This window comes from Diabrotica virgifera, chromosome 3 (genome assembly GCF_917563875.1).
Source record: "Diabrotica virgifera virgifera chromosome 3, PGI_DIABVI_V3a".
Classification (NCBI taxonomy): domain Eukaryota; kingdom Metazoa; phylum Arthropoda; class Insecta; order Coleoptera; family Chrysomelidae; genus Diabrotica; species Diabrotica virgifera.
The window spans coordinates 31,718,314-31,745,269 of NC_065445.1; the positions used below are offsets into that span (position 1 = coordinate 31,718,314).

The 26,956-nt window shown below is 31.9% G+C and overlaps 2 protein-coding genes across 3 annotated transcripts; both read right to left on the bottom strand.

The window, feature by feature from the left end:
* Positions 1-439: 439 nt before the first annotated feature.
* LOC114324249 (elongation of very long chain fatty acids protein 6) lies at positions 440-25,579 on the bottom strand. Of its 2 annotated transcripts, none has more exons than XM_050646399.1 (2): positions 25,510-25,579; positions 440-11,606 (listed from the first exon to the last, which is right to left on the bottom strand). In XM_050646399.1, the coding sequence occupies exon 2, from the start codon at positions 11,088-11,090 to the stop codon at positions 10,224-10,226; it is 867 nt and encodes a 288-aa protein (XP_050502356.1). In that variant the 5' UTR covers positions 11,091-11,606; positions 25,510-25,579; the 3' UTR covers positions 440-10,223. The 2 variants fall into 2 exon arrangements, with proteins under 2 accessions (XP_050502356.1, XP_050502355.1); XM_050646398.1 differs by lacking the exon at positions 25,510-25,579 and adding an exon at positions 23,567-23,677 and having other exon boundaries at positions 440-11,198.
* LOC114324250 (elongation of very long chain fatty acids protein 6-like) lies at positions 22,138-23,570 on the bottom strand. The gene has a single exon (XM_050646397.1). It carries the CDS (start codon positions 23,456-23,458, stop codon positions 22,592-22,594), a length of 867 nt encoding a protein of 288 aa, XP_050502354.1. The 5' UTR covers positions 23,459-23,570; the 3' UTR covers positions 22,138-22,591.
* Positions 25,580-26,956: the final 1,377 nt, after the last annotated feature.

The window sequence follows — 26,956 nt, forward strand, 5'->3', positions numbered from 1 at the left end:
TTACAAAACAAAATAAGTACTAGAATGACAAGTGCCATTACTGCAGAAGAAAGACTAATTGCAACATTAAGGTTTTTAGCAGTTTTGAAGACGTGAAATATACAACTTTTATTTAAAATTCCATAGACAAGGGTGTGATTGATAAATATCAGTGAATTTACGTAAAAACTCGGGATTATTTGCCATTTTGTCTTCAAAAAATCAGATTTGCCCAACTTTGTCAGATAACTTAATGAACTGCAGTTGAGACACCTCACATGCTGTCTCGTGATCGAGCGTGCCAACGCCTTTACGAAAACTGCGTGTATGTGGTGATTTTGGCCTTCAGTTAACGGCCTGTCAGTGGCCCGGCCTGTTCGATATCTGCAAATGAGTGGCCAGGATTACAGTATAAAAGTTTTAGGAGAATAGAAGGAAATTTTTTATTAAAAGTCAGAAGAAAAATAAACAACAATTTATTAGGTACTATTCACAACCGCTTAAGCAACGAGACTGGTTGCATTTCTTGGAAAACAATTTTAAGCAACATGTATCACTTAAATTTACTGTAAATCTATAATAAATAAGTACCCACTATGCTAAAACTACAAAAATAAATATTAAATGATAGAAGTATGAATCGAAGGCTAACTGTAACAATACAGTACAACTTTCATCAAGTTAATATCAAAAATTACACAATCTAACATCGGTACAATCATTGTGTAATTTATTTAATAAATTTATACAGCTTTTAGGCCTGGATCCCGCGTACAAGAAAAAGTTCATTAATAGCAAGCTGAAAATTTGTTAATAGCAACAGTGTCTAGTCAGACTAACTTTGATGTATGGGAACACTGGAACAGGGGAAGTTTTAATTGTGGAACGTAATTTTAATTGTGGAACTTGTCATCCTGACAAGTTTATGATTGTGAAAACTAGCAGGTTGTTTTTAAGTTTATTCAATAGCAAACTTTATATAATATATGAAAAAATGTTTGCCCGACAAATATGTTGGGCATTTTAATAAGCCCGACACATAGAACAAGTCAAATGACAGGAATTATGTTTGTGATAAATAATAGCAGTCTGATTTTTGCATGAGAGTTTAAGGAAAAGGTAAAAAATCAATTGGAAGTTTTTTCTGACAAAATACATTTCCGTAGTCTGACCTTCGGAACCTGTAACCTGTTCTACAGATAAAACTTCCCCTGTTCCACTGTTTGTACATCCTGTTCCGTACATCAAAGTTTGTCCGACTAGACATCGTTTAGGTATTAACAAATTTTCAGCTTGCCATTAATAAACTCTTTTTTGGTACGCGGGACCCAGGCCTATTTGATATTGAATTGATGAAATAAAATAAAGGTGCAAAGCCTTTTGTAGTTAATTCGAAGTAATCAAATAGGTCTTTTAAATGTTTAGTAATGAATTCTTCTAATATGTAAAGAAACTTTTAATATAAATATCACACTGCTACTTATATTCTTTTCTAAAATTCTAAAACAACTTTAACAAGGTTTATGTGATACTTGTAATTACCCAGAACAATGTACTTTATTATTTTTGTAAAAGCTTTTGTGTGTATATATGTATATGACCTTGCACAAAAACACTGTTCTTCACAAAAACAACAAAAAAAAAATAGGAATAATATGCACTTAAAAACTGGAACTATTTTATGTCAGCCTTCAACTTTATTTAGGGTTAATTCGAGCAATACAATATAAATTCTTTATTCATATATAATACACTACTCCAAGAAATTAACACACCATTGCAGGAATTTAATATTCACCATTGGCGCGCATACGGGTAATATGACCCTTATGCGCGCCAACGGTAAATATAAAATTCTTAAAAATGAATAACCATTTTCAAAAAATTCTTAATTGTATGTCAAAAAATGCGCAATAACTACGTTTTAAGCCCCACCGAATATCATTTGCATATCTCAACCGGTTTTAGAGCAATAAATAAATCGTCAGTTTGTAAGAAAAATTTCAACATCCCCTATCTCGGAAACGAAGCATTTGCGGACATACGTTTATAAAGCAAACTAGGATATTTTTTCATGCAGAATTACCCCTTAAAGTCTGCCATACTTATTTAAAAACACCCTTTTTTTGTTTTTTTTTTTTTGGAGGTGGATATCTTCTTAAGACCGTCTGGGAAGGTGTCCCAGGTGTGTCGGATTCGGCCCGCCCTATCTATATCACGAGCCGCCTACCGACTAAACCCACCTCCTCTTTCTCCAGCCGACGGGTCTGGAACCGCTCTTAGCGAGCATATCGGACATTTGAAAACACCCTGTATTGATGAAAAACAAGGCTAGTTATTTAAGTACCTAACTTTTGTATTATCCAACATAACCAAATGAATCAAAAAACAGAATGTTAAAAAAACATGAGGCTATAGTTGGATTTTAATTTCAGTATTTATAAATGCTAGAATATTCCACAGAGTGACGCGACAAAAAATCAGTTTGATTGGTACACCCGGTACACAATGACAATTTACCTGTCTAGCAACAATATTATTACAGCGATTTTGTTTAAAGAATAAAGCATATTAAAAATAAAGCACGTTAAACATAACATGTTAAAAAAATCATTTAAATCGGACAACAGGTTTAGGAAATTACAGACATTAAAAATAACCAATTTTTAAGGTGGTGTATTAATTTCTTGGAAAAGTGTATCTAATCAAAATTTATAATAATTAATAAACGTCTAAAGATGAAGTAGTTGAATAAATAACACAACATTTTTGTCTCCTTAATAGAAAGATACATGAACTACAGAACCCTTTTGGCCTTAAATGAATGTTTGTAGACACATAAATAAAGTTTTTTGGGAGTGTTTTTGAAAATATGTCATTTTGGACCAGTTTGCCCTCACTAACAACACATCCAATGGAAAAAGTACTATCGAAAAATATAGGGAATTTAAAATTTTAAATAAGAACCCCGCGATATTTCGCGATATCAGATCGAAAGACTGAAAAATATGTGTTTAATATTTTTCAAAAATTATCGAAGGGTACCAAACATGACCCCCACGGAGGTGGGTGGGGGTTACTTTGAAATCTTAAATAGGAACCACCATTTTTTATTGCAGATTTGAATTCCTTACGTAAAAATAAGTAACTTTTATTTGAGACATTTTTTCAAATTATTTTCAATTTTTGGAAATTGAAAATTAAATAGAAAAATGGAAGCTCCCCATTAAAATGGAAAACTTAATTTATTTTGGTTTTCGGACCTAATTTTTACAACCCAAAAGCAATAGGTCCCCATAACGCTTTAGTATCTGCAAATTTAGCATCCAATGCTCCCCTACTTTCATGGGCTCTCATACCCATGGGCAGGGGGGCCGTGGCTCTCCCTAGCTTTTCGGCTGCTTTAAACTATATATGGTTATCCAAAGTATACAAAATATAATGTGCAACATTTTCACGTCTGGCGCCCCCCTGAAAATACTTCGGCAATCTTGCTGAAACGTTTTCTCCGAGTTCCTTATGGTCCAAGCATTCAATGGTAAAGAAGATTTTAGTGGTAAGTAAGAATATTAGCATCACTAATTACCTTAAGTTAAGCAAACATTTGAAGCATGGGTCAAAAGGTTAAAAGTACCAGAGACAAAAACCGAAAAAAAGCGCGTTATAGGCCATAACTCCTGCTTATTATGCCCTAGGATATAACAAGTGTGTTTATGGTAACCATATCCAAGGTAAAATAAACAAATAATATGCAAGTGAAAAATAAAAATATAAATTATCTCAAAAGACTGATTTGCACTTTGAATCAATAAGCAGTGGAAGTAATGTAAACAAATATAGGGGTGCTTGAAACATTTCCAATAATTCCGATTCAATGTTCAAGTGCGGTTAAATTTACAATTTATAAATAATGAATAAAAATGCAAATGTTACAATTCAAAAAATTAAAATAATGGCTCAATAATGTATAACTTGTTCTACTTAAGTATATACATTGGAATAATGCATAGTTTTCATATAAAATAGTTCCAAAATTCCTAAGCTCATAAATTTCTTGTATGATTTTTTCAAGACATGCAACAAATTTGAAAAATAAATATTAAAATAAACAGCATTTAACCTAATGACTAGGATCTTTTATTTACTTCATACATTCCTATCTGAAGACCATTTTTATATCACAAAACAGTTTAAGTTTTTCTGCTATGTACAAATAGTTGTGACTTATAGTAATTTTATGGTTTAAATTAACCATGAATGTTTTAAAAATATGATAAGATAGCAAATAAAATATTTATTTCCAAAAAAAGTTAGTAACTTATTATATTATGTAAATAACAATGTAAGGTCCCTGATATTGTAACTATGGTAAGTTAGAAAAGTGATAAACCTATATTGCTTATCAATGTTTATATTTCATATTTTTTATATATCCAATATCAAAATATTCCATATGTATCATAATATGTTATTTTGGTTTATTAATATGCTATAATAAAATTAATGAACCAAAGCATTCATATCTATTAACCAAAAATGAGTAATTCGCTTAATCAGTATTTTAGCATTACTTGCAAATCGTTTTATTATATTAAAAACTGTCTTTCTTGTATAATGATACAATGGTTCCCACATTTAATCCACACTCTTTGACTTTTTTGTTTAAAAGGGGCCAGCAAAATGTAATAATGTCAAAGATTTATGAAAAGTATTTAAAGAAAATCAACCATTCAAAAAAGTGAATAGTAGTTACATTATAAAATATTTCAGTATAAAAAGGCCCACTTACAGTAGCTACCCATATCATTAATTTAACTCAGCCATAAGCTATCGAACAAGTACAACAGTAAAGAGGAATATAAACCATTCCAGATATATCAAATAATGGAGTCATTTCAATATATAGTCTTATTGGTATATTATTAAGTATTTATAAAATATCTCAAACTGTTTTGTAAATTCTTTTGAGTTATTTCACAAAGATTCATTCACTTAAAGCAAGTATCAAGATTCGCTAAAATTTGAAGATCTCATCTATATTCTTATTCATGGAATTAAGTTTTTTTTTCAAAAATCATACTGCAAATAATAAATTATTTTTTGAAGGTGCCCCTTCATCAGGAGCTTTAATTTTTGTAATTGAATTTGATCACTATCATGTTTTGTTTTCAGTAAAACACAAAATTTGCTCGTGCAACAGTAGGATATGTACATATCCTGCTTTGAGGCGACGATATGTTAGTAAAAATGTCTGAAATCAAAATAAAATGCTTTTCAATGGCAATACGTTTATTTAATAGCACACCGTAAAATATATTGAACACTTCTGTCTTTATTTCTCTCCTTCTTGATACTTGCTTATAAAATCAGTAAACCTTACCAACTGTGGAACAACTCAAGCAATGCAAACTTTGAACAACTAAGTAAATTATGTATTCTATACTGGTTGTTAATAAGTATCATGTAAATGCATTTAAATGCGCAGACGTAAATGCATTTAAAAACAACATTTTTTCATTTAAAGAAAACTATTTTGCAATTTACAGTGTGTTTAATGGAACTCGTATTTACAAACCGAAACATTCTCTGTCACTCTTTTTTTCAAAAACGTCATATAAAAGTAAACAAAATATCTAGATATTGTGCTTAAATATCCCATCCTAATGTGGTGCTGAATTTATAATTGTAACCTATGAAGCAACAATTTGAGCTTCCACAATATACTAAATTTACTAGAATACTTGTTTTCTCAGATTTTGAATAATTAAAAATCTATTACTCCACATTACATCACCATCAAACTATTAGGAATTAGAAATAATTTCATAAATTATATGTATATCCTTCTTAAAGACAACTGCGATAGAACTTAATTGGTACCAAACAAGTTGAGGAAAGATAATAACAAATTTGGTAACTCAGCAACATTTTAAAAGTTTGGAAAATAAAATTTTTTTGACAATAGACTTTGGCACATTTTCATGGAGGCAGTGGCTATTTGAAGCATATTTGGCAATGTAATTTACTATAATTTTATCAGAAGTCTATGTATTTTGAACTATATATTTATAACAAATTCAACTACTTCTCTTTGTAGCCTGCTCTAGTCTTGTAGTTTTAACAGTAACATATTTGTATATGAAAAAATTCTAGTAAGTATTTCTATACTACTAAAACAGTATCATGAGATTGCCATTCATGTACAAAATAGCCTATTAGATTTCTCTTTTTTCCTACAATCCCTTTTTTTAAATTGAGATATATAGCAGATTTTTTACTTTTCTTATAACTGTTGCCTTTAACACATTGACGGACAGAACGTCTATAGACATCTAATTTTCATTGAAGTAATATGACACAATATCTATAGACATTTAAAAAAACGAGTTATTTTTAAATAAATCTACTGGTTTTTTGACACATTACATCTACAGATATATATGAAATGTGACATGATGTCCATGGTCATTGTCCACATGTTTACAAAGATGTTAAAAAACTCATTGTTTCCACAAACTATATCCATGTGCTAAAAGAAATTCAAAAATTTTCCTATTCTACTGTGCAAAATACATATTAGTGTCACAACACTTGCTTATACATTTTACGCACTGTTCGTCAATGTGTTAATATTTCTCCTTTAGGAATCTATGGAAATCCGAAGGCGAATATTTTGTATTATTTTCTATTTTTATTCATTTGTAATTCTCAATCTATCAACAATATAGAACAGCAAATAACCAACTTCCAGACTTATCTCTCCACTGAGCGTCATTGATAATAGTTGTGAATTACTTCCTCGTTTGTATTGGCTGAAATTTCTACCTATTCTAGTAACTTAAGATTGTTAGCGACATTTATATTACATATCATCGCCTTAGTACTATAACTTGATAACTCCAAAATTGACGTTTTTGAGATAACTAGTTCACAAGATGTATTTTATTTGCCTCCATATTGTGTAAAACCTTGATAGCTCACTTCAAACGGGTTAAGTATTCATTTATGATTGACAAAAGTTGATAAAACTCAAATGCCACTAATATTCAGTGCTAAAACTTGACAAGATAAGTTACCAAGCTATTATTTAATCGAAATAATTGTGAATACGACATACACTGAATGCTATAACTAGATAACTCGAGTTATCTAGTTTTAGCACATATTTCTCTGAAACCATTGAACTTACCACATAATTGCTATCTGTTTATTCGGTTCATTTTAATGCAAGAATTCGAGAATTGTTAGCAGATCTGGCAACCCCCATGGCAGAGGGCTAATTTTCAACAAAATAATGTTTAAAATATTAGGTATGTTAAAAAGTTCACTTATATGCGACTTAGCACAACATGCGACATTACCAAATGTTAACATTATGGTAGTGCTAAAAGTTGATAACTTTAATTTTTCATGTTTTTTTCCATATTGGAAAACAAATTTACACCATATTCCTAAATAGATTGGTTGCCAAAAAGTTAAGGAACAGTATTTTCAAACCGCAGAGTGAATTCCATATTTACCAACATCATGGTAGCAGCACAAATATCTTTAAAATCTTTAAACTCGTTTATCTCAAAACTACTAATTTCGAGTTATCAAGTTATAGTATTAAGGCAACGATATAGGCATACATATTACTGACTCTTTTCTCTGTTTGGAAAAGTAAGACACGATTTATTGCTTAACATTTATGATCCTGAGCAATGTCTTATTTTTTAATAAAAGAGAGCAAATATAACAAAAGTAGGTATATTTTAAAACTCAATAGAGCTAAAAAATTTGTCAAATGATGATATGGTGACAAAACGTAGTGGAATAATAGATCATAAATACAGTAGAACCCTGATTATCCGTGTGAGAATTATCCAGGCTGCAGATTATCTGTACTATTATTTTCTATTACTAAAGTTGTATTTTTGAGGTTTTAACAAAATAGTGTCACCGTAAATCACTCGACAGAAACTCTATACATAGAGAGGGAGACTCATAATGAAAGATTTATTTTTTCTGTTATCTTTTTATGGTAGATACATATGTATGTATGTTATGTACATAAATGTGTATTATAAGAAAAAATGTTCGGATTATAATCCGTGCTTTTAATCCGAGCACGGATAATCGGGGTTCTACTGTACATAATACAGTGAAACTTGGATAATTCGAATCTCAGGGGACCATTAAAAAAATTCGAATTATCCAAAAATTCGAATTAAAAAATAAATCTACAAAAACAAGGATTACCTACAAAAACATCTGGAAATGATAAATATCAGTAGTTTATCAGCAAAAAAAAAACAGTAGTTGATCATTTTTATGGCTTGGAGATGTTTTTGTTCCTATTCTTGCCCGAGTTTTGTCAACCTAAAAAAATTGGCTAACAAAATTCGGCCGAAAATACCAATTAAAACATTTGCAAGCTATAAAAAAGACAGACTTTATTTTTTTCCAAAGAGATCCGAAATTTTTAGCTGCTTTTTAGAATTTAGCTTCTCAGTAGTGACAAAAGATTCTAAGATATTCAGAAAAGATAGCAGAAAAGTTCGAATTATCCAAAATATAATTCGAATTATTCACGACTTTTTACCATTACTTATATAGGAAATGCTAGGGACCAGAATAAAAATTCAAATTAAAGAAGATTTCGAATTATGGAAGTTCGAATTAAGCAGGTTCCACTGTAATACCAAATACCATTTCAATGCTTAAATTTTAGTGACCAAAAGCTCTAAAAATAAAAATAAATACTTATATCATCTCCTATCATCGTTAAAAACTAATATACACTGGACAAGTTTATACTGTTGATCAGATTTTTACTCTTTTTTTAAAAGCACCAAACTCTAGTTGAGATTCAATATGCACATTACCTTGTTATTATTTCTCGCTCTGACCATTTGAAAATATTCGTCAAACATAGATCAGTTTCATCTGGTAACTATAATGATTTTAACTATTAAATAGTTTTAAAATCTACTTCGTGTGTTGAGTTAAACAACTACTGCAAAATCAAGGATATGTCATGTTGTGGTCTTATTATAATAGATAATCCTTTAAACCACATAGGTATATACCATTTGACAAAGCCTCCAATAGTAGTAAATAAGGAGAAAACATAAGAATGGTATAATATAGGATATTATAAATATGTAAAATTATAAATTCTGTTCCCCTTGGCTGCTTTACAAGACAAATAGACCTTGTATTGCACTAACAGTTGGCTGTGGCGACTGTCGTAATGCACTGTGGCAAATGTTCACTACAGGACATATATGCCTCGTAACTCACTTAACGTAAGTTTATAAATATCTCTAAATGCAGTAAAGGTGTCAAAACATCAGAAATAAATTTCACAAAGAAGGTTCTGCCACCAATAAATTTGGAAATGAATTATCACAGAATTCTATTATTGGTAATATTTTATTAGAAACAGTGAAGGTGAAGAACTTTGACAGCTATATACTAATAAGAATTTGATAAACTAAACACAGAAATAAAGAAAAGGTGATAAGCAATATAAATGCAATGGATAGAAGAGCAGAATGACAGCTAGTAGGAGCAGAAAATTGTCTACAAAAATCTATCAAACTCTATGAATTAGGTATATTATAAAAATACACAGAGTATATTTTTTGTGGAATTCTAAAAAATATTCAAGTCATATCTTTATTTTAAATGAAAAGTTTAAAATAAAATAAATAATTGGGTACAACCATAGGAAAACCAGCTTCATTTCATCCACATTCTTACAACTTAAATATCAGATAATTTAAAAAAAATCATAATTAGGTTTGCCTGCAAACCTTACTCTTTCTTGGTAAAATGTTTGAATCATACTTTTTTTAAAATTATCTAAAATATGATTCAGCTTGACTAAACAAAAACATTTGATGATAAAATATTGAACACAATAATTATTACTGACAAAATATTAAATGTTAAAATTCAAAGTCATGTTTGATTTTAAAAAATATGGTAGGAAACAAGACAAAAACAATAATAAATGTTTTGTAAAATGTACATGTCTTAGTTAAAAAACATTTTTGAGTAAAGATAAAAAGAAAATATGAATTTGCTAAAAGATAGAGAATTTGCAAATATGTATGACATATCCTGTAATTCGTTTAGCTTAAATTAAGCATACTATGGAGTCAACATTTTCAATGCTCTAAAAAAAGAAACTGATGTAAAATAGCACTACAATAGAATGTTTGCAATTTTTGGAATGTATCATTAATTTAAAAAACCTACTGCACCTTAGATTTTAATAGTGGATACTCTGCGGTAACTGGAGCGTTCTTAGCTTTGCCCCATTTCTTCTCTCCTGACATGTACGCCTTGTAGAAGAATCTTCCGAACAACACAAAGTAACTGAAGTACATGGTAATTGACAACTTGATATTGAACGGTGTAATATGGCATTCCGCTTGGTTTTGGAGTAACTGTCTAGCCCATAAGTTAACAGCACAACCTATCAACATCTGAAGTAACTGGAGTGAAGTAATAAGCATGGCAATTTGCTTCGGAGGGTTGTATCTCATAGCTTTTAGGGCATAGTACGAGTACATCACAGAATGGACACAATAATTCATAACGATAAACCATCTAGCACTGGCTGTATACTCGGTGTAGCTAAACCAAGAGTATAAAAGCACAGTGATGTGGTGATACCAATGAAGGAAGATAAGGGGCTGTTTACGAAGAACTATAAATATAGTATCACCCAGTTCTGGCAGTTTACTAAGTACAAACATAAAAGTCCAGAAGCCTGACACCCTATCGTTTTCAATGAAGGAAGGAATGCATACAGAATGGTACAAACCATGATGAGTCAATGTGTAGATAAACTCTGGTAGAGTCCTAAAGGCACCCATTATACTAAAAGTGGCTAAGAGAGTATTCCATATAATCAAAAGACCTCTCAGTTCGAATCTAGGCCGATTCTGCATCAAATATTGTCCTCCGAAGATGAGCACCATGTAAACGCCCACAGCCCAGAAGCCTGAGGTCCAGTTGTCTTGCATCCACGTGCGGCTCTTTTGATGAATGAAATCAGACTCGAAATTGAACATATACGAATAGTTTGGCATTGTAACTTGTGTGTATTCCTTCATGGTGTTTGTTGATGATTGACACTCTCACTATCTGGTAATGACCGGTACCGGCACACTTTATTAGCGGATTAGAAATTTACTTGAATTTTTCACAACACTTATTATCACCTACCTATACGTGCGCTATTAGCTGGAATCTCATCAGCGCAGCACCGTTAGCAAGCGATTTTACTCATGTAAGTACGCCCAAACTGGACCACACGCTAAATAAATAGTAAGTTATTTTTCGACGTATACTTGCGCCTGCGTTTCACTGCTGGCCCGCGGTAAATTAAAATTAAAATATATTTAGTGATAGGAACGTATAATTACACTGATAATTTTATTTTTATGCTTATTTCTGTATTTTACTTACAATTTCATTATCAAATACGGAAGTTTCACCTGAAATTAGTTTTATTTAATGCCATTATGTCACTTTCTTCTTCTGTTTGAAATACCGTCTCTTATCCATCTACGTTAGCTTAAAACTCACTCTTTTATCAGTATTTTGAATTTTTTGGGAAATACAGATATCTGTAACCAATTCAAAATACTTGTTATCTATCGACAGGGTTGCCAGATTGGGGGAATTTCCCCCAAATTTGGGGTATTTTTTCTTGTTTGGGGGATTTTTTGGGGGTATACACTGAATGGGGGATTTTTGGAGGAACATTTTTTCGCATTGGGGTTTTTGGGGTATAATTTTAAGAACACATTCCATTGCTAACACATTCCATTGCTTGGTCGATTTTGAATTTCAAGTTAAACTGTAATTCACAAAAATCTTTGATATAAATTCATTTACAGTCGATTCTGCCATCTAATACAAACTACTTAACTTATTTTGTAAAGCATTACAGTTTTCTTCAATAGCGACACAACAAAATTTGGATTTTGGGCGCTTGATGGTGTATTTAAATATTCATAATGGTACCTATGTGAAACACAGAAAATTGTATCTCCAACTCCAAGTTTAACTTTATTTACTTTTCTAGAATTAACTTTGAAGAAGGTTATATTTCTGGTGTGTTCAATAATACGCATAATTAATTTAAATTAGTGTTTGTAGACGTGTTAATCTAAAAATATGCCTAAAGAAAAGGAGTATAACCCGAAAATACCGACTTGCTTGGGAATCGGATGCTGAATTTAAAGAAAGGTAATCTGTTTAATAGAATTTAAATGGTGTGGGTCATTAATAATTAATTATTCTATGTATGATGGATTGGTCCTGTATCAGAAGATGACACAAAATCAAAGATATGTAAATGGCAGATTTACAATATATTTTATAAAATCTACTAAAATTCTACGCTGGTAAAATGACACTTGACAGGCAAAAAAGAAGAAAAAAATGACAGATGACAGCCGAAAAAGAAGAAGAAATGACAGATGACAGCTCAGAAAAAGGAAGGAGAAATGGCAGATGAATTTTGGGGGATTTTTTTTTTAAAATGTCATTTTTGGGGGAATTTGTAGTTCAGGTTGGGGGAATTGTATAAATCGGTCTGGCAACCCTGTCTATCGAAAATACTTCTTGCCTTATCGTTCTGATAGTTACGGTAAGAAAGCAAAAATTATGTAATATCTTATGGTGTTGACGTAATGGTTGCCTATATGCAGCTACTAGAGAGAGACTGTGTAAATCACTTTCTTGTTTCTTGTAATATGCACTTCCCCTTTTAATTCGCATACTAATTTGATCTCATTTAATGTTATTAAACTCCATTATGAAGGACTTATGAGATTGTTAATCGTTAATCGAAACAAATTTTGTCCTAAAAGTCGTTAATATAATATTTTTGTTGGTTTAAAATGAAAATAAGATACTTCTCGAACCTTCATGCAAAAACCAGAATGTACTTATTATATAATAGATATTAAATTTTAACCTTCACCTGAAAAGAAATGGTCGAACCGGAAAGTGGATCGTCGATTGCCGAAATATTTCAACAACTCGATGAGAAACTGGACTTACATTAAGTAAATGGTTCATTGGAAGTCTACAGAATACAATAGTGGAATAATTCGGAAAACAGTAATTATAAACAGTAATGATGTATTATACTGTATTAGCATTCTTGAATATGTAAAGAAATATGCAAGTAAAATGAATATTGATCGTTTTAAAACAAAGCTACAAAATTAAACTCATAAAATATTTGGAAGCCCCAGGCACGCCCCAGTTATTGACAACGTACCAGCTGATATTCTCAAGATTGGAGGAAACCACACTGACAGATAGATTTCATAAACTAATAACACACTTGTGAAATACAGAAGAAATTTCAGGAGATTGGAAAATAGCTATCCTAAATCCATAGATGGGAAACAAACTCAGCTACAAAAACTATAGAGGCATATCCTAACATTGTGTGAGTATGGCGTTTACATGGATCATATAAACCGGCGAGATTAAGTCACTTGACAGAGAAGAATAGCAGCAGGCCAGTTCAGACCAGGACGGTCTACTATTGACCGCAGCTATTCAACGTAAAACAAATATTAGCTAAAGCTTGGGAGCACGACATAAATCTGATTGTTCGACAAACCTATGATAATATAAACACAAATGAAATTACTTGTCGATCGGATAGCTCAGTGCGACTAGCGGCTGACCCGTACTTCACTTCGACGTGAGGTATGTGAGTTCAAGTCCAGCCAGGCCATCGAAAAAACAAAAAGGCTAACGCGTCAGCATAAAATTTTAAATATGAATCTGGCGCTTAGACTGGAATATGCGGGCATCTGATCGGCCTATGAGGGAGCAGTACGGCAAGGGATAAGGGATTGCGGCTCGGTGATACTCCCCCATAGATCCCTACCGAAAAGGCATTGACGCCTAAAATACCGGTGTATATAATACACATATATGAAATTACTAATTATGCAAGAATTTGGTGTAGCAAGGAAATTGGTAAAATTAGTTTAAGCTACCATGATTCACATATAGAAGCGCAACTACGAGTTCCAAATCAATTGACAGATCCGTGATCCGTTCCAGATAACTAAAGAGCTCACCGAGAGAACAATTTCTTTTCTCCTAAAACACTGATTTCTTTGAGCTATCTTTCTTAAAAGTTACCATATCACATTAACTTAAACATACCGCTTCACATAATATAAACAAACGAGGTTTTCAAAACACAACTCAATAATTTCTTACAGATAATTTCTTCAATACTAAGAAATGCATTAATGGTTACATTTTAATTTTCTCATCCCAAAGTTTTTGTTTCTTAAATTGAAAACTACAAATATTTTGCAGTACCTATAATACCGGCTTTACACCAACAATAAATTGATGAAGAAATTGACCAATAACTTCTTCAAGGTCCTTTGTCCTTGAAGAAGTTGGTCAATTTCTTTATCAATTTATTGTTGATGTAAAGCGGGTATAAATCCATATTTATTATATTTGTGAACAAGAAATTTTCTTGAAATCAAATATTTTAAACCACAAGAAATAATTCTTCAGAAATACCCTCTTTAATAATTAACTGTGGTTATTAAATAAAAACTTTATCATGAATGCCGAAATGTTACTTGCAAAGAAATTTTCTTCCACAAAAGAATTGCGCAGTAACCATTATTCACTACATATTTATGATTTTTGAAGTTATACTTCTTTAGGCGCGATTGAGATTGAGGGTGAATTTATATTGATCTGCGCGCATGCGCACACCGACAGTATGGTATTAGTCATTATACGGGCTCTGATTGGGTGTTGAAATGATCTGTCAATAATAAATAATTGTTCGATATGAAGGTAACCAAATGTATAATATATTAGTTTTATTGTTGTGAAGACATAAACAAAAAAGTTTATAATTGTAGTGACATTTAAATAGTTTTTAAAAGCAACAGATACGTAATAATTGTAAATGTATCATAGGTACCTACCTATTTGAACCTAACAAAATACATAGTATGTAATACTTTTATTTACATAATTTGATTACCATAAAAATTTTTATCAGTGTTCACCTAATATATTGTTTTCTAACTCTATGTTTTGTTGTATTTTTTCAATTCTAAATCATTTCAATTCAAAATCAAAATAATTTAATTTAATTCAAAAATGTCAAAAGCTTAATCCGTTTAGTTAGTCGATCTTCGCACATAATGACACATTGCCTCCGTGGCGAAGCGTTTAAGGCGAATGAACCCCAGTATACCAACCGCGCTGAGAGCTGGTTCGAATCCCTATAAAAACTTTTATTTTTTTATTTTTTTTATACATTTTATGATTGTAAGTATATTTATTATATAATTTTATTTTCAGAAAATACGTATTTAGTTAAAAAATTTTCCGACAATTAATGTTCAGAAATCATTTGTGACATTTTTAATGTGTTTGTGTGTGTTTTATTCTTTTATTATTTTAATTTTTGGCACTGTTTTAATAAAAATGTTTGAGAAGTAGTAAGTATAAATTAGTTTAATATTTAAATAAAATATAAATAAAAAGTATATTAATTTCGTTTATAATCATATAATCATATAATAGAAGTATAACTTCTTACGTGCGTACAAAGTACACACACATTCTTTTTATTTAATCTCAGTGTTTGGTGGCGTGGCATTAGTTCATTTTCATAGATGGATTTTGGATTTGTTGGTTTTCTTTAAAATCTAAGGGATACCTAGTTTGAAGGTACGTACATACCTAGGTATTAAATAAAAGTAAACTGATTAATTTAAGATGTAATAATAATATTGTTGCATATCCGAATCATGCATGAATTACAGAGGAATCTCAGTAATCAACACTACGTGTAAAATATTGGCTTCGATATTATTAAAAAAATTAGTACCATACTTCGAAGAAATAGTTGGTGACTACCAGTGTGGTTTCAGGCCTGGCAGATAGACTATTGATCAAATATTTACAATAAGACAAATGCTTGAAAAGTATTGGGAATATAATCGGGACGTTCATCAGATGTTTATAGACTTCAAACAGGCTTATGATTCAATTAATCGTGCAACATTATTGAAGGCAATGATCGAGCTCGGCGTACCCAAGAAAGTAGCTGCGGTAACACAAATGTGTGTAAGTAACTCCTTTGCACAAGTTAGAATAGGGGGAAAATATCAAATGCTTTCTGCGTAAATTCTGGACTGAGACAGGGAGATCCGTTGTCCCCATTGTTATTTAACCTGGCCTTGGAATATGTCATGCGAAAAATTTATCCCAAAATCAAACCAGACATAACTAGTCGGGGAGCAAAAATCATACTCGCCTTTGCCGATGACGTAGACGCAGTAGCACAATCAACATTAGAAATTAAGGATATTTTCTCGAGCTTTGAAGAAGCTGCATTAAACATCGGTCTAAAAATAAATGAAGACAAAACAAAATACATGGTCGTCTCAAAACAAGAACGACGGCGAATAAGGCAAAATATTACTATAAACGATCATAACTTCGAAGTGGTTAAAGAATTTAAATATCTAGGAGCAACAATCACAAATTACAACAAATTAGAGCGAAAAGTTGAAACGCGAATAATGGCAGGAAACAGATCTTTCTTTGCAATGAAACATCTAATGAAATCAAAACTTCTTTCACGAGGTGCAAAAATCCAGATATATAAGACCAGAATACGACCAGCAGTCGCGTATGGAAGCGAAACATGGACGCTAACAAAAAGAGAAGTGAATAAATTGCTGGTGTGGGAACGTAAAATCCTTCGAATGATATATGGCCCTTGCAGAGACAGCGTGACAAACGAATGGAGGCGCAGATACAATAACGAGCTAGAGTCTCTATTCGGAAAGGAAAATCTAGTCAGATATATAAAGGCTAATAGATTCAGATGGGCAGGGCATGTGATACGCAGTAACGACCATCGCCTTATAAACAATGTGTTCTGGGAAAGGCCAGATGGACACCGAGAGAAAAAAATTCTTGACATAAAGAAACTTTATTAATAGTTAAGAAAGATCGACTTGGCATATTGCCTAAGAAATATATCTTTGTATGTAAGATATAATTTTCTAAAATATTTCAAATAAATTCTACTATAGCCAAAGAAATATATCTTAAACATGATTGAACTATCACTTTCTGGCAAATTTCAAACCTATTTATCAGAAAGAAATTACACTTGATGTTAATTAATTTTATTAGTCATAAAAATATATTTTTTACACATTAGAAAACTATTCTTTCTGAGCAATAATATTTCTTAGTAAGGATTATTATTATTTTACTATTAATAATTAATTTATTTAATGTTAAGAAATATATTTCGCAGAAATAAACGTATATTTAGAGTTAAGTTAATATTTCTTGAAAATAAAGTGATATTACATACGGCGAAATAAATCATTGTGTTAAGGTAAAATCATTATTTATTAATAAAACAAGATATAAAACGTTATTATTACATACAAATATTTTCTCCACTCTTAAACCACTGGCTTCTACCATCTTCTACACAACAATAAAAGGATGGAGAGGCAAATCCAACTTCCTCAAATGTTCCTTCTTTTGTTAATAGCACTTTGTATATCAGCAATTCACTAAAACAAAATCGTTATGTAGAAAGAGTAAACTTACTTTAATAAAAAAATTTTATAATGATATAGATATTTATTTTGACAAATTTAGGAAATACAAAAAAAAACAAATACACGGCCCCACATAAGAACTATTAATACTAATAATAATCAATCACATTTAGTTTAAACATGGCATTATTTAACCTACACACCTTTGTTTATTTTTTTCTTTTTGTTAATGAAATATTAATTATTTATCTGTATAATATTAAGTCACACAATAAACATTGTTTAGCTAAAAGAAGAGGGAAAATACAACCAATGTAAAACATTGAAGCAGACATAATAAAATGTAATTTTCTTAATTTTTATAATCAGAAAGAGACAGCATACCTAATCATTAAGAAATTTTATTACGGGAAAGTATTATTAGGTTACATCTAAGTCATTTAATACATATTAACTAATTCACGGTTTTCGACAATAACATTTCTTAACCATAAACATATATTTCTTTTAGACTAACTGATTTCTTTATCTCAAATAAATTAACAGAACAAATCCTCAGCGTTGCGCCCGCCGTGTTTGATATAGCGTTGTATTGTATATTTTTATAGAAGACGATACATTGAAGAAACGTATTATAGTTGATACATAAGTATACACATTTTTAAAAAGGTACTTACCTACATGTATGAAGTTCTACCATTTCTGGAAGGCCCAGCAGTTGGTTAATAACTCCTTTCTTAATATTGTTCTGAAGCTATATATTATATCATTCTGTCCCAGCTTTAAATTGTGGCATATTTCCCAGTTAGAATAATAAGCTCCTTCATTTCAGAGTCGTCCATCATTATACCTAAAAAACATATAAAGATACTATTATGTTTCTTTTTTAACCATTCGGATACGCAACAATATTATTATTACATCTTAAATTACTCAATTTACTTTTATTTAATACCTATATATGTACGTACCTTCAAAATATCCGTTAATTTTTAAAGTACACCAATAAATACAACATCCATCTATATGAATATGAACATATCACGCCATCTTGACAAACACTGACGACTAAATCATAAATAGTTAATCTGCGCAATTCTTTTGTGGAAGAAAATCTCTTTGCAAGTAACATTTCGGCATTAATGACAAAGTTTTTATTTTATAACCACAGTTACTACAGAGGGTATTTCTGAAGAATTATTTCTTGTGGTTTAAAATATTTATTTCATTACAAGAAAATTTCTTGTTCACAAATATAAATATGGATTAACTTAACATTATATTTCTTATACTGCAAAATATTTGTAGTTTTCAATTTAAGAAATAAAAACTTTAGGACAAGAAAATTAAATGTAACCATTAATGCATTTCTTAGTATTGAAGAAATTATCTGTAAGAAATTATTGAGTTGTGTTTAAAAAACTCGTTTCTTTATATGTGAACCGGTATGTTTAAGTTAATAGGATATGTTAACTTTTAAGAAATATTGCTCAAAGAAATCGGTGTTTTAGGAGAAAAGAAATTGTTCTCTCGGTGGAAGAAGGTCTGTTGGACGACCTAGAAAAAGGTGGAAAGATGCAGTCAAAGAAGATCTAGAGAAAATGGGAATGCGACAATGGGAATTAGTGGCACAGGACCGACCCACATGGAAGGCAATAGTAAACGCGGCAAAGACTCACGAAGAGTTGTAGCGCCATTGATGATGATGATGATGATATCCGAATATGCAGTTCTAAAAGAAACATAATAGTATCTATTTATATTCATTTTGGATATCTATAATGATCGGCAACTTTGAAAGAAAGAATCTTATTCTAACTGGGAAATAAGCCACAATTTAACCTAAAAATAATTTTATTGACGTTTCGACTTCCACCTCGGAGAGAATAATATAATATAAAGCTGCAGAGCAATATTGAAAGGAGCTATTAACCAACTCCCATATAGCACACAACGTCCGATGGACATCCATGAAACGTACATTTAAAATCCAAACGCCCGTGGACTAAAACTGGACGTACTATGTACGTACATTACGCGCCGTCCATTGGAGGTTTGCGATTTCAACGTACATCGGACGTCCATTTGTCGTCCATGGAGATTTTAAGCAAAACGCGATTATTATTATGAGTACTTATATTATTCATACCTCATAATTATTAGCTTCTTGTTTTAATCAAAGCAATATTATTAGTAGAATATAAAAAGTTTCCAATAAACGCAGGCACATATTTTCACTGAACCACTAAAATTATTTTAATTAAACCTATACAATAATATTAGACGATGATAAAATGATCGTAAACTTTTTCAGTATAACAGAGCTACATCGGTAATTTTAGACCTTAAAAGAATTAGACACTAACAATGCCTTGCAATATTTGTCCGCCATCGAATGTCTTTTTAGTTACCAATTTACCAACTGGTCCGGCGCGGCGTATTTCATCTTCATGACTTCATCTTCGTTCTCCTAAACTAAACAATTTTTCTATGTACATGATGCTGCATATGCCGCCATTAACTGAATCTCGTTTTTATTAAATTATTATACAATATAATACATCCTGTGATAATACCCTTGTGTTTGCTGTTTATCGTGCAAGTTCAGTCGTGCATTGTGTATTAATGAAGTTCCTATATAGCCCAGTAAATGAACGACAGATACGGCGATACCGTGTAATTTTCAGGGGCAACTCCGATTTGCATGAAAATTTCGATTTAGGTTCTACTTACCCTCCACTTCAAAGTTGAAATTGTGCCGTTGGTTGCTTTTACTTGGGGGGTGACAGTCACCCCTTATCGGGGGTGAGAAAACATACGTTCAAGATAAGACCGGAAATGGATAAATTGACTGATTTTAAGCAACTTTTGTTCTATAGAGTTTTTTAAGTAAGTCAATAATTTTTGAGTTATTTGCGATTGAAAATGTTTATTTTTCGACAAAAAAACTACGTTTTCAGACGGTTTTTCGCAAATAACTCAAAAAGTAAATATTTGATCGAAAAAAATATACCTAGCAAAACTGTAGCTTATAAAAAACTGAAAAAAATGGTGTATAAATAAAGTCCATCAATCTAGTAAAAACAAAGTTGTAGCTCATGGAAAACACGTTCTTATTCGTCTAATTCCAAATTCAATATTTCAAGGTGAAATCACCGAAAAATTAAGCACCTTTCGGGAAAAACGCAGTCAAACTTTTTTTAAAGTTTTTATAAAAAGCTTTATTTTAATTGTTTATACAAGTTTCTAGCATTAAAAATAAGCGAGTTACGCTCAAAATTAAGTTGGCCCTCTTTTTTTGGTAAAAAAAATTATCAAAATCTCCCCGTGTTTAGCTCCCCAAATGAAATTAATCGCTACCGCTTTACAAACAATTTACTTACTTATCTATTTTTTATATGACCTGTCGGTCTCACCGGTTTAAAGTGCTTATTTTTGAAAGGGTTATAGGTGAAAAAGCTTGAACGGGTCACTAATCACGAGTGTATGCAAATTTAGAACAGCCATATCTTAACCAATTTTTGGCTTACGGACAAACAAAATGAGACAAGCATATTAACAATACCAAAACCTACATTTTCTTACTCGTTAAGATTTTTCTTATCACTAATACTTTTTAAGTTATTTTGAAAAAAGGAAATTTTTCAAAAATTTTTAGAAAATTTTTTTTTACTATAAAACCAAATTTTTTCAAAAATAAGTACTTTAAACCAATAAAACTTACAGATCATATAAACAATCCACATAGAGTTAAAATAAATGGTAAAGCGGTAACGATTAATTTTATTTAGGGTGCCTAATAGAGGCAGGTTTTCACGATTTTTTTACCAGAAAAGTGGGCCAACTTATTTTTTTCAGTGTAACTCGTTTATTTTTGATACTAGAAACTTTTGTAAAAAACAAATATAAAGCTTTTATTAGATACTTTAAAAATGTTAATAAGCTTTTCCCGAAAAGTGCTTGATTTTTCGGCGATTGTGCGTTGAATTATTCGATTTGGAATTAGACGAATAAGAACGAATTTTTCATGAGCTACAACTTTGCATTTACTCAATTTATAGACTTTACTGATACATCATTTTTTTTCTATTTTTTATAAGCTACACTTTTACTGGGAATATTTTTTTCGATAAAATATTTACTTTTTGAGTTATTTGCGAAAAACAGTCTGAAAACGTAGTTTTTTTGTCGAAAAATCAACATTTTCAATCGCAAATATCTCGAAAAGTATTGACTTACGTAAAAAACTTTATAGAACGAAAGTTGCTTATAATATGTCAATTTATCCATTTCCGGGGTTATTTTAAACAAGCGTTTTTCACCCCCGAGAAGGGGTGACTCTCACCCCCCAAGTAAAAGCAACCAACGGCACAATTTCAACTTTGAAGTGGAGGGTAAGTAGAACCTTAATCCAAATTTTCATGCAATTGGAGTTGCCCCTGAAAATTACACTCCAAACCGGCCATTTATTGGGCTAATAATAAAGTACATACCTAAGTATAATATTATAATAAAATTGTTATAGTAAAGAAAAATAAAAAACGTCTCTTGTGTAATATTTTAATGTATAAGTTTTAGTATTCAAGGAACTATTTCCTATAAAGGCTTTTTGCTATGTATTCACAAAATTATAGATACTAGATTGCTTTGTGAAAAGTATGCTAAAAATGTCCATAAGACGTACATTGAATGTACATCAGATTATGTACTTTGAATGTACATAAGGCGTACACTGAAAGCTACAACAACGTACACTGCACGTTTGTTGCGGACATTCTATGGACGTCCAATTTTGTGAACTCTGGACGTTATTTGTGATAATTTGCTAAAAGATAGGGAATGAATTTAAAAATATGTATGACATATTCTGTAATTCGTTTAGCTTAATTAAGCATACTATGGAGTCAACATTTTCAATGCTCTAAAAAATGAAACTGATGTAAAATAGCACTACAATAGAATGTTTGCAATTTTTGGAATGTATCATTAATTTAAATAACCTACTGCACCTTAGATTTTAATAGTGGATACTCTGCGGTAACTGGAGCGTTCTTAGCTTTGCCCCATTTCTTCTCTCCCGACATATACGCCTTGTAGAAGAATCTTCCAAACAACACGAAGTAACTGAAGTACATAGTAATTGACAACTTGATATTGAATGGTGTAATATGGCATTCTGCTTGGTTTTGGAGTAACTGTCTGGCCCATAAGTTAACAGCACAACCTATCAACATCTGAAGTAACTGGAGTGAAGTAATAAGCATGGCGATTTGCTTTGGTGGGTTGTATTTCATGGCTTTTAGAGCGTAGTACGAGTACATCACAGAATGAACACAATAATTCATAACAATGAACCATCTAGCACTAGCTGTATACTCCGTGTAGCTGAACCAAGAGTATAAAAACACAGTGATGTGGTGATACCAATGGAGGAAGATCAGGGGTTGTTTACGAAGAACTATAAATATAGTATCACCCAGTTCTGGCAGTTTACTAAGTACAAACATAAAAGTCCAGAAGCCTGACACCCTATCGTTTTCAATGAAGGAAGGAATGCATACAGAATGGTACAAACCATGATGAGTTAATGTGTGGATAAATTCTGGTAGAGTCCTAAAGGCACCCATTATACTAAAAGTCGCTAAGAGAGTATTCCATATAATCAAAAGACCTCTCAGTTCGAATCTAGGCCGATTCTGCATAAAATATTGTCCTCCGAAGATGAGCACCATGTAAACGCCCACAGCCCAGAAGCCTGAGGTCCAGTTGTCTTGCATCCACGTGCGGCTCTTTTGATGAATGAAATCAGACTCGAAATTGAACATATACGAATAGTTTGGCATTGTAACTTGTGTGTATTCCTTCATGGTGTTTGTTGATTATTGACACTCTCACTATCTGGTAATGACCGGTACCGGCACACTTTATTAGCGGATTAGAAATTTACTTGAATTTTTCACAACACTTATTACCACTTACCTATACGTGCGCTATTAGCTGGAACCTCATCAGCGCAGCACCGTTAGCAAGCGATTTTACTCATGTAAGTACGCCCAAACTGGACCACACGCTAAATAAATAGTAAGTTATTTTTCGACGTATACTTGCGTCTGCGTTTCACTGCTGGCCCGCGGTAAATTAAAATTAAAATATATTTAGCGATACGAACGTATAATTACACTGATAATTTTATTTTTATGCTTATTACTGTATTTCACTTACAATTTCATTGTCAAATACGGAAATACGGAAGATTCACCTGAAACACTTTCTTCTTCTTACTCTCTTTCTTGGCTTGCACACTTGTGCATCTGCCAGTACATTTGATTATATTGCAGCTCGTCTTGCTCTAAGCAATGCTGCAACACTGAAATGAAAACCTAAAAATGTTGCCTTGATTTACCAAGTATGTATGTATACACCGTTCTTAGGCGTCAAAGCCCTTCGGTAGGGATCTATGGGGGAGTTTCACCGAGCCGCAAGCCCTTATAATCCCTTGCCGTACTGCTCCCTCATAGGTCGATCAGATGCCCGCATATTCCAGTCTAAGCGCCAGATTCATATTTAGAATTTTATACTGGCGCGTTAGCCTTTTTGTTTTTCCGACGGCCTGGGCTGGGCTTGAACGCACATACCTCACGGCGAAGTGAAGTGTGGGTCAGCTGCTAGTCGCACTGAGCTATCCGATCGACATTTACCAAGAGGCATTTACCATGTAACCAGGGGAATATTGGGGGAAGTAAGTGCGGGTCGAAGTATTTTAAATTCATAAATTAATTTTGTTAATATTTAAATGAATAATCACTGCCTCTAGTTGTTCATGAGTAAGATGTTGCAATATATTTTGAACATTGCAGTTCTTTGATACTCCCACCATCAAATAATTTAATCAAACTGGTTTGAGCAAACTGAAAGTGACAGTTAGTGACGTCACATCCTGAGTGTTCATTGTGGATAATAATGAACAATTTTAATTTTAAATAAAGTACAAACAAGTTAGACAACTCAATACAAAAAATTTGATCAAACTAGACTGCGATAGTGAGAGCACAGATTTTTAGAATTTCAAAAAAACTGCAATTGTGACGTCACTTTGACGTACTTCCGGAGTTTGCTCAAACTGTTTGATCAAATTATTTGATGGTGAGACGCGGCCTTTAGGGCCGGTTGTTCGAACGCTAATCAACAGTGATCACTATCAAATATTTAATTACTGTCACAACTGTCAATGTCAACTTTGGTTGGGTTGCTGAAAACATAGTTAATTATAATTATGAGATAAGTTAGTCAATTAACATAACATTTATTAACATAATTGATTAACTAATTTCATAATTGTTATCAATAATTATGTTTTCGGCAACCCAACCAAAGTTGACATTGACAGTTGTGACAGTAATTAAGTATTTGATAGTGATCAATGCATAGAGGTATATATTAACATAGAGGGAGCCTACCTTCCGCGCTTCCTGACGACAAGATCTCATGGACTGGTTTGCTGCATCTCTTTCTAACACATTGTATCGAAAATCTATGATGACATTCACTCTGAATATAGGCACGGAAGAGGAGGACAACTGCAGCAGCTTTACTATGCGTAAGAGTGAAACAGCACTAATCCAAAGAAAAAAGATGGTGTCGTCACTTCGCTCTGAATGACACTCTCTCTATGCTAATATATAACTCTATGGATCAACGTTGATTAGCGTTCGAACAACTGGCCCCTAATTTTGTATATTCGGTTCTCAGATTAAACTGTTTGTATACGCTTATTGGACACTTTTATTTAATGCCATTATGTCACTTTCTTCTTCTGTTTGAAATACGCTCATCTATCATCTAGAAATCTAGAGAAAATGTCTCTTTTATCAATATTTTGAATTCTTTGGGAAAATCATACCTATATTATACAACGTACCTGTAATCAATTCAAAATACTTGTTATCTATCGAAAATACTTCTTGCCTTATCGTATTTATAGTTACGGCAAGAAAGCCAAAATTATGTAATATCATATTATGGAATTGAATTATGTAGACGTAATGGTTGCCTATATGCAGCTACTCTAGAGAGATTGTGTAAATCACTTTCTTGTTTCTTGTAATATGCACTTCCCCTTTTAATTCGCATATGAATATATATATATATATATATATATATATATATATATATATATATATATATATATATATATATATATATATATATATATATATATATATATCTCCTTGTTTTATATATATATATATATATACTTATTGATGGGTAGAAAAATATTTGGATGCCCAAGGTATTGACAATAACGTACTAGCTGAAATTCTCAAAATTGGAGGAAAACAGACTGATAGATAGATTTCATAAACTAATAACACACTTGTGGAATACAGAAGAAAATCCAGGAGACTGGAAAATAGCTATGCTAAATGCTGAATCCATAAGATGGGAAACAAACTCAGCTACAAGAACTATAGAGGCATATCCTAACATTGTGTGAGTATGGCGTTTAGATGGATCATAAACCGAAGATTAAGTCACTCGACAGAGAAGAATAAAAGCAGGCCAGTTCAGACCAGGATGGTCTACTATGACCAGCTTCTTCTTCTTCTTGTAGTGCCTATCCGTTTCGGATGTTGGCAACCATCATGGCAATCTGTACTTTGCACACTACTGCTCTAAAAAAGATTGACCAGCTATTCAACGTAAAACAAATATTAGCTAAAGCCTGGGAGCACGACATAAATTTACAAAATCTTCGTAGATGTTCGATAAACCTATGATAATATAAATAAAATGAAATGACTAATTATGCAAGAATTTGGTGTAGCAAGAAAATTGGTAAAATCAATTGACAGATCCATTCCAGATAACTACAAACAGGAAGATGGGCTGGCTCCGATTCTGCTTAATATTATGTATGTATGGAATATGTTATAAGAAAAATATCCGTCAATCCAGAAAAAATATTGTTTAGTAAGTCTATAAGCAGACTGTGTACGCAGACGATGTAAACTTAATGGAAATAACCGCAAAGACATCACAGTATCACAGAACGTGATGTTGAAGAAAATAATGAAAGAAAATATGAAAGCTGCAACCATGCAAATCTAGTTCACAGACGACCGACCCGTCACTATCAGCAGGCCGTACAAATACTCCCAAAAGAAGAAGTGGATAATGGACCAAAAGACAAGAGATGCAGGAGATGTTATTTGCCAGAGTAATACGACCCAGCTAGAGCCCCTACAAAGGCCCTGTCGTGAGAGTCATCAAGAAGGATAGAACCCCCCGTTCTGTGTAGACTACAGCAATATCAACGGCATCACTGTGGACAAAACATCCAACATCCACCGATCCACGATTCAATC